This window comes from Garra rufa, chromosome 5 (assembly GCF_049309525.1).
Source record: "Garra rufa chromosome 5, GarRuf1.0, whole genome shotgun sequence".
Lineage (NCBI taxonomy): Eukaryota > Metazoa > Chordata > Actinopteri > Cypriniformes > Cyprinidae > Garra > Garra rufa.
This window is the reverse complement of record NC_133365.1, coordinates 5,858,218-5,871,704: the sequence shown is the minus strand read 5'-3', so window position 1 is coordinate 5,871,704 and position 13,487 is coordinate 5,858,218. Positions and strand designations below refer to the sequence as shown.

The 13,487-nt window shown below is 37.1% G+C and overlaps 1 protein-coding gene across 1 annotated transcript in view; it reads right to left on the bottom strand.

Moving 5' to 3' along the window:
• Window positions 1–13,487, bottom strand: part of kntc1 (kinetochore associated 1) — a 44,464-nt gene that overhangs the window by 27,497 nt on the left and 3,480 nt on the right. The window contains exons 7-22 of the mRNA XM_073839956.1: window positions 12,669–12,762; window positions 12,530–12,582; window positions 9,289–9,401; window positions 9,132–9,183; window positions 8,841–8,945; window positions 8,634–8,677; window positions 8,427–8,492; window positions 7,195–7,270; window positions 6,988–7,104; window positions 5,089–5,255; window positions 4,837–4,948; window positions 3,843–3,986; window positions 3,438–3,494; window positions 1,277–1,348; window positions 1,039–1,158; window positions 713–856 (exon numbers count right to left, since the gene is read on the bottom strand). Of these exons, the coding sequence (XP_073696057.1) occupies window positions 713–856; window positions 1,039–1,158; window positions 1,277–1,348; window positions 3,438–3,494; window positions 3,843–3,986; window positions 4,837–4,948; window positions 5,089–5,255; window positions 6,988–7,104; window positions 7,195–7,270; window positions 8,427–8,492; window positions 8,634–8,677; window positions 8,841–8,945; window positions 9,132–9,183; window positions 9,289–9,401; window positions 12,530–12,582; window positions 12,669–12,762 (1,536 nt within the window). The remainder of the gene's footprint in view (window positions 1–712; window positions 857–1,038; window positions 1,159–1,276; window positions 1,349–3,437; window positions 3,495–3,842; window positions 3,987–4,836; window positions 4,949–5,088; window positions 5,256–6,987; window positions 7,105–7,194; window positions 7,271–8,426; window positions 8,493–8,633; window positions 8,678–8,840; window positions 8,946–9,131; window positions 9,184–9,288; window positions 9,402–12,529; window positions 12,583–12,668; window positions 12,763–13,487) is intronic.

Genomic DNA, 13,487 nt, shown 5'->3' with positions numbered 1-13,487 from the left:
TTATCATATATGCTCATCAAACATCGTGTAAGTTTCTGCTTCATCTAAACCTGCCCTGAAGATGTCATGAGGTAAAGGTATCAGGGCCCCAAAACATAAAGATTTGAGTCTTGGGAATATGATATAGTAGAATGTATTTCCCCGTTTCCTTGCTATGTGTGGAAAGTTACAGGCTGTTAGGAGATGTAACCTTGAAGACTAGGGAAGAGATATAAAAGTGGAGGAAACCATCCCTTCTTTGTCCCACTCTGCAGCAACCTGTGTTTCTGACTGTCTGACCTTTCTTGCAAGAAATAAACCTTTGAAAAGACCCTAAGAGTGAATTTGTCTCTTATGCGATGAGAGTCGTTTGAATTTTTGCCACAACATGAAAATATATGAAAATGATTTGAACTTGATAAAATATATTCTGTAAAATGTCTTTAAATGCCAACTTCCTGATTCTGTCATATGATTGTACAGAAATAAAGAAACTTATTTGAGGAAGTAGGCACAATAACCAACAGTGCATCAGTAATCTGGTAAGTTGGCATGCACTGGAAATCATTTGATCAAATAAAGACATCAGCCTTGGCGTTTATATCGGTCAACCACTACTAAATAGTTACTTGTGTCACCCTTAACTGTCATAGTGATATTTCTCAGATGAATTGTGCAGCCCTAACTGCTACTGCGTTTAGCTCAGTGAACAACAGAGAAAAGTGAATGTGACCTTGATGTAGTGCAGGAGGGTCTGGTCCAGGTCCAGTCCGTTCTCCAGAGCATAGGGTTGGACGCTGCTCTTAATGACAGCAGGAATCAGCTCCGGCGCCTGCACCTTATCCAGCATCAGAAAGGCCATACTACGAGTGCTTCCCTGACACAGAACGTGACACAGGTTACTTCAGATGAATACTTTGACTTATTACATTCACCAAATGATCATAAGACACTTTCGACAAACAAGGAATCAATAAATGACAGACTCTGACAAAATGGTGTTATAAATCTGCACTGTTTTACTTTAAAATTAAAATATAAAGAGGAAAAAAAACTCACTCTTTCATAGTCGGACAGTGACAGATGGCAGTTGTATTTGGAGTAGAGATCACAAAGCTGTCTGAGGTTTGCCACCAGTGACCTCAGGTTTTGCACTTCTTCTGATCCACAGTTTTCAGCCTGAAAAACAATTTAATTCTCATCTAAGGGCAAATGTATTGCTCTGGTCAGTACTATTTCTCACAGTGACTTATCAGAAAGATACAGATTACAAACTGGGGACAAACTTGACATTTACCAAACCCATAGACCTCCAGAGGGAAGGCAAGCCAAGTTCAGCCAGAACCAGTCCATTATGAGGCCAGTCACTCTATTAAAAAAAATAAATGAATAAGAAGTAAATATTAATAAAATAAATGAAGTAACCTGTGAGAAAGAGAGTCTTTGCTGTTACCTCAGCCTATTTGCATCGGGTCCAGACTGAGATTTCACCTGCTATTATTATCAGTCTGTGGTGACCGCTTGAAATTTCATTGAGGGGAGGCTCTATGATTTTTATGACTATATACATCCATTTTGAAATGGCCAATTATAATAAGCCAATTACTGCACAATGCTAATACAAACCTAAAAGACCCCTGGGGAAAAGCAACTCTGTCTATGGATGTTGGCAATTAGAAGGTAGAACATGGTTTGTGTAACATTAATACCTATTATTAGCTGTTTGATAACAGTCAAGTCAAAGGCTAGCAATATCAATAACATTAAGTGTCAGACAATGCAGAGGCAGATACATAAAACTGTAGATTTGAGTGGGGACAAATCTGCATATTGGTCAATCTGTGTATACTGATGTGAAGTTGCCATTTTAAAACATGAATACTATTTTCATTGGAAGCTGGTGCTCCCAACTTCAAAAAGTTAGGAGCACCAAAAAAAATTTAGGAGCACCCTATTTCTTTTTAGTAATGTGCCGATCTTGATTCTTCATGGCTGATGCTGATTGCTGATGTTTTACAAGCAAATTGTCTGATTCTGAAAGCCTTTTTAAGCAAGGGACAAGAATGAATGAAAATATGAGTACATGAACAAGATTTTTATTTTTAATACAGCCATTTAAATTAGAAGCAACCACTGCATTTTTAAACAATCTACAGTATAAATAAAAAAATTAACGACATGGTTCTTTCTTAGTCGTGTAGACAATAAATGCAGCCATAATCAAAGTCAGCTTCTCTTTCAATATTCAAAGTGCAAATAGAGACCGATTTTTTTATTTTTTAAGCATGATACAGAGACAACTACACAACTTATAATAGCCCACATACTAATAACAGCCTAGATATTTTAAGTAGCCTAGTTTGCGCGCATTAGGAAGTCGCTCTTTAAGGCGCGTTTTACTTTTGGTTTCGTATTGACGATCCCGCGAACTCTGCATTCTACAATACCAGAGATTACTTTAACAAAACCATTTGAAAGTGGGAACACAAACTAGATTTTGAAAAGTGTGTCCCCAGTGGAAATTACGCCCCTGTGTGAGTGGAACTCTGTCACTGAGTTATCATTTGATGTGAATATATGCCGCGCCCGCGTTGTTCAGACGGAGGTGCCAGAATTGTATATGACAGAATAAGCGCTGTAGCATGAAATATAGAATATTTCTTCAAAAGCAAATTGTGGAGACATTTTAATTGTCCACAATCAAAAATCGTAATATCATACAACCCTAATTGCAATGCATATTTGTGCGAATTCGGAGCAGAGGTTGGTTGAGAGAAAAAAAAAAGACCGGTTCCTAGTTCAGCGGAGCGCAGTGTCTGTGACGGAGTGATTGACGGCTAATATCTCAAATCTGCATTAAAGGTAATAATGTAAAGCGTTTAAATGGTTACGTAATGCTGGAGAGAACAGCGAACCCGTCACTGTATCAGCTCAAAGCAGTCTGTGCAGTCGTTTGGCTAGCGAAAGTTTTGTAAAGAAATGAAACCAATTCGCACCACAACAATTTCTCGCACTCGCACAAATGCTTCCAAATATAATTTGAGGTCGCACAGATTAAATTTTGGGAGCATATGCGACCAAAACGGTCGCAATTTCGAGCCCTGAAAAATAAATATCACTTTGATGATCAAAGATGAGTTTTATACATTCTTTTCCATTTTTGCTTGGTTTAAAATGACTGTATTACATGAGTATGCAGATGTGGTCTAGGATGCATCAGGACACATTCAGTTTTTTTTTTTCTTCTTTTTTAAAGGAGGTGAAGTGAGGCCAAGTATGGTGACCCATACTCGGAATTTGTGCTCTGCATTTAACCCATCCAAGTGCACACACACAGTAGGGAACACACACACACACACACACACACTGTGAACACACACACCTGGGCTGCCCCATTTTATGTTCATTAAAGTGAGATTTGGTCACACAATGTAAAATAAGACTAAAGTGTTCACTACCTTTTCTGTTAACTCCAGATTCCTTGCACGTTGCTCCAACCACCTGGCGAGGATGTTCTGTGTATATTCAAAATGCAAAAGTGTTATTATGTAGCACAATTTACTGGTTTCTTTTACAATCAGTGCTCCATCCTTAGATGGGGGGAATAAGAAAAAAAAAAAAAAATTATAATAGAAATTTGACAGTCCTGTAAGAACATAGAACCATTTGCTTTTAAAATGTTTTATATACATGACATTAATATGAGATTAATCATAAATTATTACAGAAAAATTAGTGATTAATTTTTTTTTTTTTTTTGTTGTTGTTTTTTTAATTGGCTGACAGCACTAATTTTTTTCCAATAACTGGTATTGAATCAAAGCCCGAGACACAATCTGAAAACAAGGTGTTTGACATCATACCTGTCCTTTGGGTAACACTCTCCAAACAAACGGGACCAAAACACCCTTAAACCACACACTTAGCTCCTGGGATCGGACATCAGATGAAACGGAGCCCAGCAGAGCATGCAGACAGCTCTCATCGAATTCCCTGGCAAACTCACCCTGGAAAACAATCATTTAACCTGATTATTATAGGAAAACAAACTGTGGCAACAACTTCACAAAGTTACAGTGCTGACTAATAATAAAACTACTAAACAAAAGACAACCAAACAAACAGATTCAAATGATCTAGTAAACATCGGGGACTGTTTAGCAACTTCAAACCACTTTTTTTCTCAGCAGAAAATACTGAATACCAGGGTCTGGAAATTAATAGGGACTTAATGCCCCGCAAATTCAAGATAAAGGGCACAACAAAATGAGTAACAAAATGACAAAAGCCCTTAAGTGCACAGAGGAAGTCCTCAGTTTAACTTTACAAGTTACAATCAATAGTTTGTTCTTAGCATCAAAATGTCTTTCAGGTCAAGAGGGTTAAATAATTTAGCAGCAAAAGAAATTCTAGAAAAAAAATCTGCGCAATAATTTATAAAATCTAAACATTTATGAAAAAACATCATTTAATAGTGACAACTGAACATATGTGTAGCCTAACCTGTTAATAAAAACTACTAATTATACTGTTTGCATTCTTATAAAATACATAAATGAAAATTTATGTTTACTTATTTTTAGAAATGCCAAATATCGCCAAGGCCAATATATCGGTCGGCCACTAATTTACATTTCTGTATTATTAAACCCAAATCAACAAGGTGTGTGTCAATCATTTGTATTGTTTCAAGCTATTCGATTGAGGAATGACTTTGAACCATTTGGTGATTTCAGTCTATATTATGTTGCTGTCGTACAGATGACTCTGAATTCCTAAAGGTTAAGGTTTTACAGTGCTTTGAAACTTGCAGTTCCCCACAGAAGTGATAATGACATACATGTTTTTATGATTTACCTCATGTCGAAGCCACAAGTATTGCGCTCCACTAAGATTGCCCTCTTTCAGAAGAGCAAGGACGTCTTTGAGATAATCTGTGCTGTTCAAGAACTCAATCCACGCAATGCCCCTGTAATCGACATGAAGTGGGTCAAATGATTATTTCACCAGTGCAGAGAGAAAAGGTGGACCAAATACATGTCCTGCATTTGAATAACTGGGAAAGCGTTAAAGGGATCGGTGTAATAATCGCCGGTCTGCTGAACGTACTCAAAGTTGTCGGGTCCGTACACGCTGCTGAAAGTGGCCAGTTTAGCCAGGGCTGTTTGTATCTGGCAGCATGGGAAACGGTTCAGGGTGTAATTTAACATCTCCTCAGCGATGCTGAGAGTAGGCCAGGACGCAGTCAGGCAGTACTGCACCACAAACTGCTCGTCCTGTGGGACAAACGGGAGAACTACATGTCAAACATTCACAACACACATTTACAGGATGACGGCCTTCAAAGAACAATAATACAGTACGACATAATAATAGGCCACCAAGCGGTGCACATAAGAACATCCTGCAGCCTTCCCTGACCCGACTGCTCTTGGCCACAGTTTGTCTTGAATCAATCTTAAATATTCCTACACTTCAGGGCCCGTTTTCACAAAACATCTAAAAGTAGCTCATAACTTGCTGATTTAGGAGAAAATCTTAAAAATAATGACCGTGTCAGTCCTAAATTTAAGACTCCAAAATCTTTGCTCTAAAAGTGTTTTAGCTCCTAAATCTGTGAAACATTAGGAGCAGTGAAGAGGACTCCTAAGTCACTAAGACCAAATTGAACAATCCTAAAATGGCTGCTGCTGGCTATCTGCCTCAGAACTTATACTTTTTTTAGAAACACTCTGCATTTATTTGCACACATGGCTATGTTTTCCCACACACCCTTTTTGCTTTTGTAGGTTATCCTAACTCCTTGTTTTTATATTCTCGATTACATCCTTGTTTTTATTAACATGTTGGGCAAGTAACAGCTGTTCTTGTGTCCAGTTTGGTTTTCTTTAACGTTTGCATATCTTACTATCATCCATGATTATTCTATTCTGTTAATTAAAAGGCTGTTTATATGCATATCAGCTAATTGTTTATGTAAGAGGCTGACAATCAGCTGAACATATACCTGTTTAATTAGTGACACTTATCCTGCATTTATTTATTTTGTTACTTTAAACATTTTTAAACATACATTTTTATTTTTAAACCTTTATTTGAATATGGCAACATAACATTGTACTCTTCAATATTTCTATGAATAAATCTCTGACAGAGACCCCTCCCCTGTCAGCCAATCACAGTGTGCATAGTTAATGAGCATGCTGACATCATCCATAGCAACGAGCTCAACCCCGCCCCTTACTCTCAGCTTAAGACTTCTCTCTATTTCTGAGTAAAAGTTTGTCTCAGCATTTGTGTGGATAGGTTTTAAGAGAAAACCCTTAGCTAATCTTTTATTGCTATTTAGGAAAACTCTTAGTGGTAAGATCAAATGTTTTGTGAATACGGGCCCTGAACTATTACATTATAAACCTAACATGAAATAACCACCGTTCTCCAATAGTGTCCTATAATTAGCTTACTGTTGCAAGAAAACAAAACATGCACAATAAAATACAAAAAAAAAAATAATAATAATGGACAAACAATTACTAATATGGGTACTGGAAAATTCATTGACACCTAAGTGCATGACTGTAATGCTTGTAAACATACACTTCATTGCCCTCTGCGGAGGATACACACAGAGTAGAGTACATCAGCTTTACTCAATGAGTGTGCTCATTTATAATTACTTACAGGAATCAGCAATAGAGCAACTGCATATAGATGACTAGAATGACTGTAGAGATAAACTTGTTTCCTAAAATTGTACTCTAACCCTGACAAAATAAAGTTATTGATTTGCATATACACAGGTATTACTTTGTCAAAGGTATTTAAGTGCTTCACTCACCTGTTCTAAACCACCCGAGCACAGATATTTAGTCTCCGTAAATTATTAATGCAATTATGGACATTTAAATATATTTACTAAACATACAGCAAATAATGCTTGCTTTCGTTTGTTATTATTCATATTTTTCAGCATATGAAGCCCTTATTTGCTGTAAAGCTGAACATTACCATGATCTTCATCAGGTTGCTTTTGGCCTCTTCAATGAGCTCAGGCCACTCGAGGGTTTGATCTGACGCTGAGATCAGCTTTTCCAGCACAACATTAATCTTAACCTTATACACCAGCTACGACGAACAAAAATAAACATTGTCAGTTCATCATGAAAACACTTTTATAAAGTATATGTTTATATGGCAGCTTTACCAGTTTCTTACTTCAACATCAAGTCCAAAGGCTTTGGCAAATTTCTCTGCTTCTTCAAACTTGTGTTTATAAAGAAGTCTGTTCAGTCTGGAGGGAGAAGATAAACAGAGTGCAAAGGACTGCAAACAGCTATTGAAAACAATGGACAGTTATTGCTGTGAAGTCTGTTACAATTTATTTTACTTGTGAAATATTTAACCCTGTTTTTTTTTTTTGTTTGATTATTCATGTTAGTCTGAAACACTTTGCATTTTGAATGTTTTACTTAATTAGAGTGGTATGACACAAAACAACCAACATGATTAGAAAGGGCTCAACGGTCATGAAAAAATAGTTACTTGTAACGTTTGAGTTTGTAACGATTGGGGCGGTGAAAAGCTCATTCAGGATGTACTCAGATATATAGAGCTATACATACAGCTAGTGGTTAAACCATGGTACTACAGATCATTTTCTTTTGTTTCTTTGGCACTAATCTGTATGCAATCTTGTCCTGCGTCCCAGTGTTCATACTTATACTTTGCCCTTAAAGTATGTACTCTTTTGGTGAAAAAAAGTACACACTTTTGAGTGTGTAGTAGAAGAGTAGGCATACTAATACGTCACACAACTGCGTCTTTACCCTGTCAATCATCTTGTCACAGTTAACATCCTCCACATTTTATATAATTTAACATACTACCATATTGGTGAGAAAGGTAGCATGTTGATCTGCCAATCGCGGGTCTTTAATGCCAAAAACTCTGCTCATATTTTCTGCATAATGACGCATTTAAAAGTTAACGACCAAACGAGTGTTTATAAAAGTTCACATTGCTGTTGCAGATTAAATATAACACATAACAATAAATAAACATTTATTTACCAGGTTAAATTTTGATTATTAGTAACTTAAACCCCTTTTTCTAAACATATCTACCTAAACGCTGGTCGCGTACATCCGTCATGCTTGTAGTTTTTTGTAGACTATTTATTCATGTTTGTAGTTCTGGACCGAATCCTTTGCCAAAGTGCAACGGATTGTGGGCAATATCAGCCATTAGTGTTCACGGATCCTCACTTCAAAAATCAACCTGAAATAGTAGACCATCCGGAGACTTTTGGCATACTCTTTTCAGCATACTATGCTTTGGGACACACTTATTGTAATCTCACATACTAGTTATAGTATGAACATTGGGATGCAGGGACTAATTAAATAAATTATTCATGATTCAGTTGGAATATTTATTTACAAACTTACCTGTTCTCTGGCAGCGCCTCTGTGAAGCATCTTATGACAACAGTAGACACTGGATCTTCATGACTGCTCAAAGACATCAAAATGAATAATCATGTTCTTGGCTGTCCAAAAATCTGAACCAATACTACAACATTAACACCACAACATAAACGCAAAAGTTCATTGCCCTTAATATTTATAAACAGTCATGATCGTGTCTGTTTCCACCTGTTTGTGTTCGCCAAAATTCCCTCCAGCAGATAGATGGTGTCCTGAGGAAAAGAGTTGAGTTCATGATTTAGCTTCTGTTCAGGGCATTAGGGGCGGGTGGTTCAAAACTATACTTGAGGTGGCAATATAACAGCGGAAAGACATTACTTGTCTGCATGATATTATGTATATTTGCATACTGTTAATATCTATCGTTTTATTTACCATACTGATCCCCTTCTGGATCAACCAAGACTCAGAAGACACTTCTAGTGAGTAGAAAACCTCCATAGAAGGCAGCGACTGAACCACAAGCTTCCTAGCATGACCCTAACACAGATAAGAAAACGTGAAGATTATAATAATAATGTCATTTTTGTTGACACATCTTGAATTTGACATGTCAAATAATTGTCCATAAAGAAATCAGTGATCTTTTTTCATCAGTTCCTTCCTTCATTACATTAAAGGTAAGCATGCTCCATTCATTCGTTCATTTCCATGGTCATTTCATACCTTGTTTTCTTCAGCTACCAAGGACATGATTTTCATGCTGTTTTCATCTTGTCTGTTTAACACAAAATAAATGTCTCTATCAATGTGTGAATTAATAATAGAATAAGCACCCCGTCTCTGTACGTCTCACAAAAACAAGTCAAATCGAGACACTTGCTGTGTAATAGATGAGGAGTTTCCTTCCGATATCAGCAGGAAATCAACAATGTATTGATCCGGCCAGCAGCACAGCATGACAAATGAGTGAATGTCCAACAAGCTGAGCATGCCCTAGAAAGAAAAATAATATTTTTATGTTCACATTAGAGATGCACTTAAAACTTTTATCATTCACTACAGCTTGATCGGCTCTAACGTCAGGACGTTTGGTGCGCACTCGGGTTTGTTTAACATCAGAGTTCAATTCATGTTAATAATGTGAACGCCGCAGTCTGAACTCAGGTGCACACCCATGAAGAACCACACGCTGTGCTTCAATGCTGTGGTCTGGGACATATTTCGTCCCAACTCCGGTACGGTTCATTTCTGATGTGAATGCTATCATACCATATTAAATGAAAGTGAACCGCTGTTGATGATGTACAGTATGAATTGGTCAAATGGTGTATTATGCATTTTCTCATTTCTCATGACAAGCGTGAATTGACACGCCACAAGCAGAGAGAATTTATTTGTAATTTCTGCTCACCATCAGCAAAAATGGACTCCTGTGTTCTTTTGAACCTTTGCATTACATTTGTGATAAATTGATGCACATGTTATTCTGGTTGGTGCTTTGGAAACAAAACCAATTTTTCAAAATGCAGAGTACAAAAGTGAGGCGAGCAAGCGACGGCATCCATCTGTTTCACCGTCTCCTCCTGCACGGTCTTCATCTAGAAACAGGGCTAAACTGCTGCCACTCTGACCATGTACTGTGTGGTTCAACGTCAAAAAAAAACCAGTGTGAACAACCCAGCCAGCACACAGGAAAGAGTGGGATCATCTGAACTTGGCTCGGAACAGCCAATCAAACCAAGTGTGAAAGCACCCTTGATAATTAACTGTTAGCAAGCACTAGGGCTGTCAAAATGGCTGAAAACTAAATTAGAATGTTGTACTTAAGTATTATTGGAATTCGAAATATGTTCACATTTAAAATGCATAATTTCAGTTGGGGTGAAAAGCAAAGTCTCGAGATGTTTTTTTCAAAGTTGAACTTGCATTATTTTACATGGCTTCCTAAACATGTGTCTCTCTTGTGCGAGCAATCCTTTATTTTTACATTTTGCTTACTTTATTAAGTTTCTGTATTATTTTTTTTAATTCAACACTTCTTTTAAATAGACCTACTTTACCTAGAAACACTGCTTATTTATTTTATTGTCTTTGTTATTGTTTTTGTTTGTTACTAACATCTATGTTCTCATTAATAACAGATGAACTAACAAAAATGACTATATTATTATACAAGTTACCATAAAACAAAACTACTGCTATCAGGAAATGAGATGTTGGGCATATTTCCTATTCCTAGTCAAATGAGTGATTTTTTTTATCATCCGAGTTTGACTAGGAATAGGAAATATGACCAACATCTTATTTCCTGATAGCAGTAGTTTTGTTTTTTTTACTAACTTACCAATGTTGCAAAGATGTATGTATACCTGCTGTAGTCTTGACTGTATCATAGACTGGTAGTTACTCACCATAGGCCTGTGTAATTATTTTGTATTTTTACTTTAGGCTTAACTGTAAGTTGTGGGTCATCTATTATTCAATTACTTTTCCTGCAGGCCTGATAGTGGAAAAAATTCCTGAGCCTGAACTTTTTTTTCCCTTGCCCCCGAGGTGAGTGGGGTGGAGGTACTATGTATGCGACGCACTTTTAACAAATAACTTGTTGGTTCAGTTCAGTCAGATAAAGGTTTTTCACAAAAAAAAGCTTATAGATTGGCATTTCAGCCTTTATCCCATTAAAATGAATAAATCAAGTATATAATGCATAACATTTATTTAAAACAATGTCCTAATTGTTTAGATTTTTAGAAAGCACATTAACTTCTTTCACATTTACAACTCTGTGTTTGCATAAAAAACATTGGTCGAGATTTGCAATAATCTGACCAAAAACAGCTAAAAAATTGGACGTGCAAATTAATTCTATGTCACGAGGGGGCGCTTTAGGAGAGCTGAAATATTACGGTTTCTCTAAGAATGGCTGAAAGCAAAGCAGCATTAACGCTGTTTTATCAGTCATGAAATGAAAATGCCAACGACACGTTTCTGAGGACAGTCGGTTCCCTTCAGATACATTCATATAAAGACAACAGTGCCGCGTTTTGACTTTGAAAGTGCAGTGAGCATATTTATTCAATGAAATCATTGCCTCTTAAAGTTTAATCCAGCTCTATCGCGATTCTCGTCTTTCCGTCCCCAACTGTAAGACCTCTTAAAATAATTAATCCTCTTCTTTTACTATTTAAAATATTTACCACTTTTTATGGCCTTAAATTTGATACAACTAAATTGAGGAGTTTTAAGGACCCCATGAGCCCTCTACTTCAGGATAGCCGTCGGGCAGCCGGTCAAATAATGTTGGTAGCCCGACTGGAAAACCCAATAGCTCCGGGACGTCGGGCTAGCGATTTTGCGAGCCCTGTAAATATGCCTTTATCGAAATCCTTAATGTCTTCCCCTGGCTTCATAAACATAGCCATGACTTACGGTTTGAGTTGCCAGTAGGAGACAATTGTACAGTATGGGAGCTAAAAACACCTTCGCGCATGGAGCATTGCCTTAACCTGTATAAATCTATTTGACAAAGACACAAGGCCCGCCCCTTCCCTACTTCTGATTGGCTCATCGGCTAGAATGTGACTTGTTTGAGTCGTTGAGCGTTAAAGCTGCTCTCTGACCTGCACATCTCAGATTTAGAGAAATGACAGATCAATATCCGCGAACCTGATTTTTTTTTCCGCAGCCACAGTACGCCGAAAATCCGGCGTGGTGCCGGAACGCTATCACCCCTGTTCCTGTTGTTTAAAATTTTTGTTATGGGATTAGTTCAGTAGAATATCGAGATATTTCAGTCAGGCATCACATCGAAGCCGTAATTTTGGTATTGTGAAAACACTACTAGGATAAGTGACAGCAATTCCTGAAACACCAGTGTGAATGTAATGTGGACTGAGACACTAAGACAACTAAGAGATTGGAGTCCACTTTAAAATCTAGGCACAAGTCAATGCATTTTTCCTCCCATGTTCAAATTGTTCATTAAAAGGCTACTAGAGCAGTCAAAGTGCATTCATCTTTTAAAAATTCCAGATGATCAAGAATATCTGAATTTATTGTTTAAGGTTAGAATAATTGTCCATCATCATGTGCATCATGTAGCGTCAACAGTATTCCCTTACCTCTTTGTTTAGGACATAAATCAAATTATCCACGACCTGAATCTTCTTCACCTCTTGAATAGAGAAACAGAACATTTTACACTTTGTTAACATATTTAGTAATAATAAAATGTAATCATATCAAGAATATCATTAGTACCTGACATTAAAGCGGAGTCAAGGAGTTTTGTGAGAGACAACGATTTCTGTCCGGGGCTCATGGTCCACAGTGAAAGAACGTTGGCCCCGACAGCCTGTGATAAAGATACATTTCATTAAACAGTCTCTTTTATCCTTTGACCATTTGTAAGCTCTTATAACACTATAGAGACTGGATGAGTGGAGTTGGGGTCAGTCATAAGGAATTCTAATGAAACTTACTTTGAAAGCACAATTATATATAGGATTTTTCATATTTAGGTCTCTGATCAAGAAATCTGAGGAAGAGGACTTCTGCTAATACCCATATCATTGACAACATAATCATCACTATTTACATACTACAACACTGACCAGATCTGTTCATTTAAAGGATCTTTTAAAGGATTTTATTTCCACAACAACTTCTTGTTGTTTAAGCCATCTATCTATCTATAATCTATCCCCTCCTCACCAGTTTTTGTCAGCTGTAATGGCCTGTTCATAGTTATAATGGCCTGATAACTATAAAGGTAACGATAAAGATACAGTTCTAAAAAAACGTTCTCAATATGAAAGAATAGCAAAGTCCACAATAACAGTATTGTTTGAATCACTTTCTAAACGATTTTTTCCAGCTGATGAACAATAAAAACATTGACAGCCAATCAGAATCAATCCTGCTGTAACAAGCTCAATAATTTAAAGCAGCAGACTGGCTTGTGCTTGGAATAAACAGACGATATCGTCCGCTGGTGTGGATGCTAATATGTGACCCTGGACCACAAAACCAGTCTTAAGTCGCTGGGGTATATTTGTACATTGTATGGGTCAAAATTAT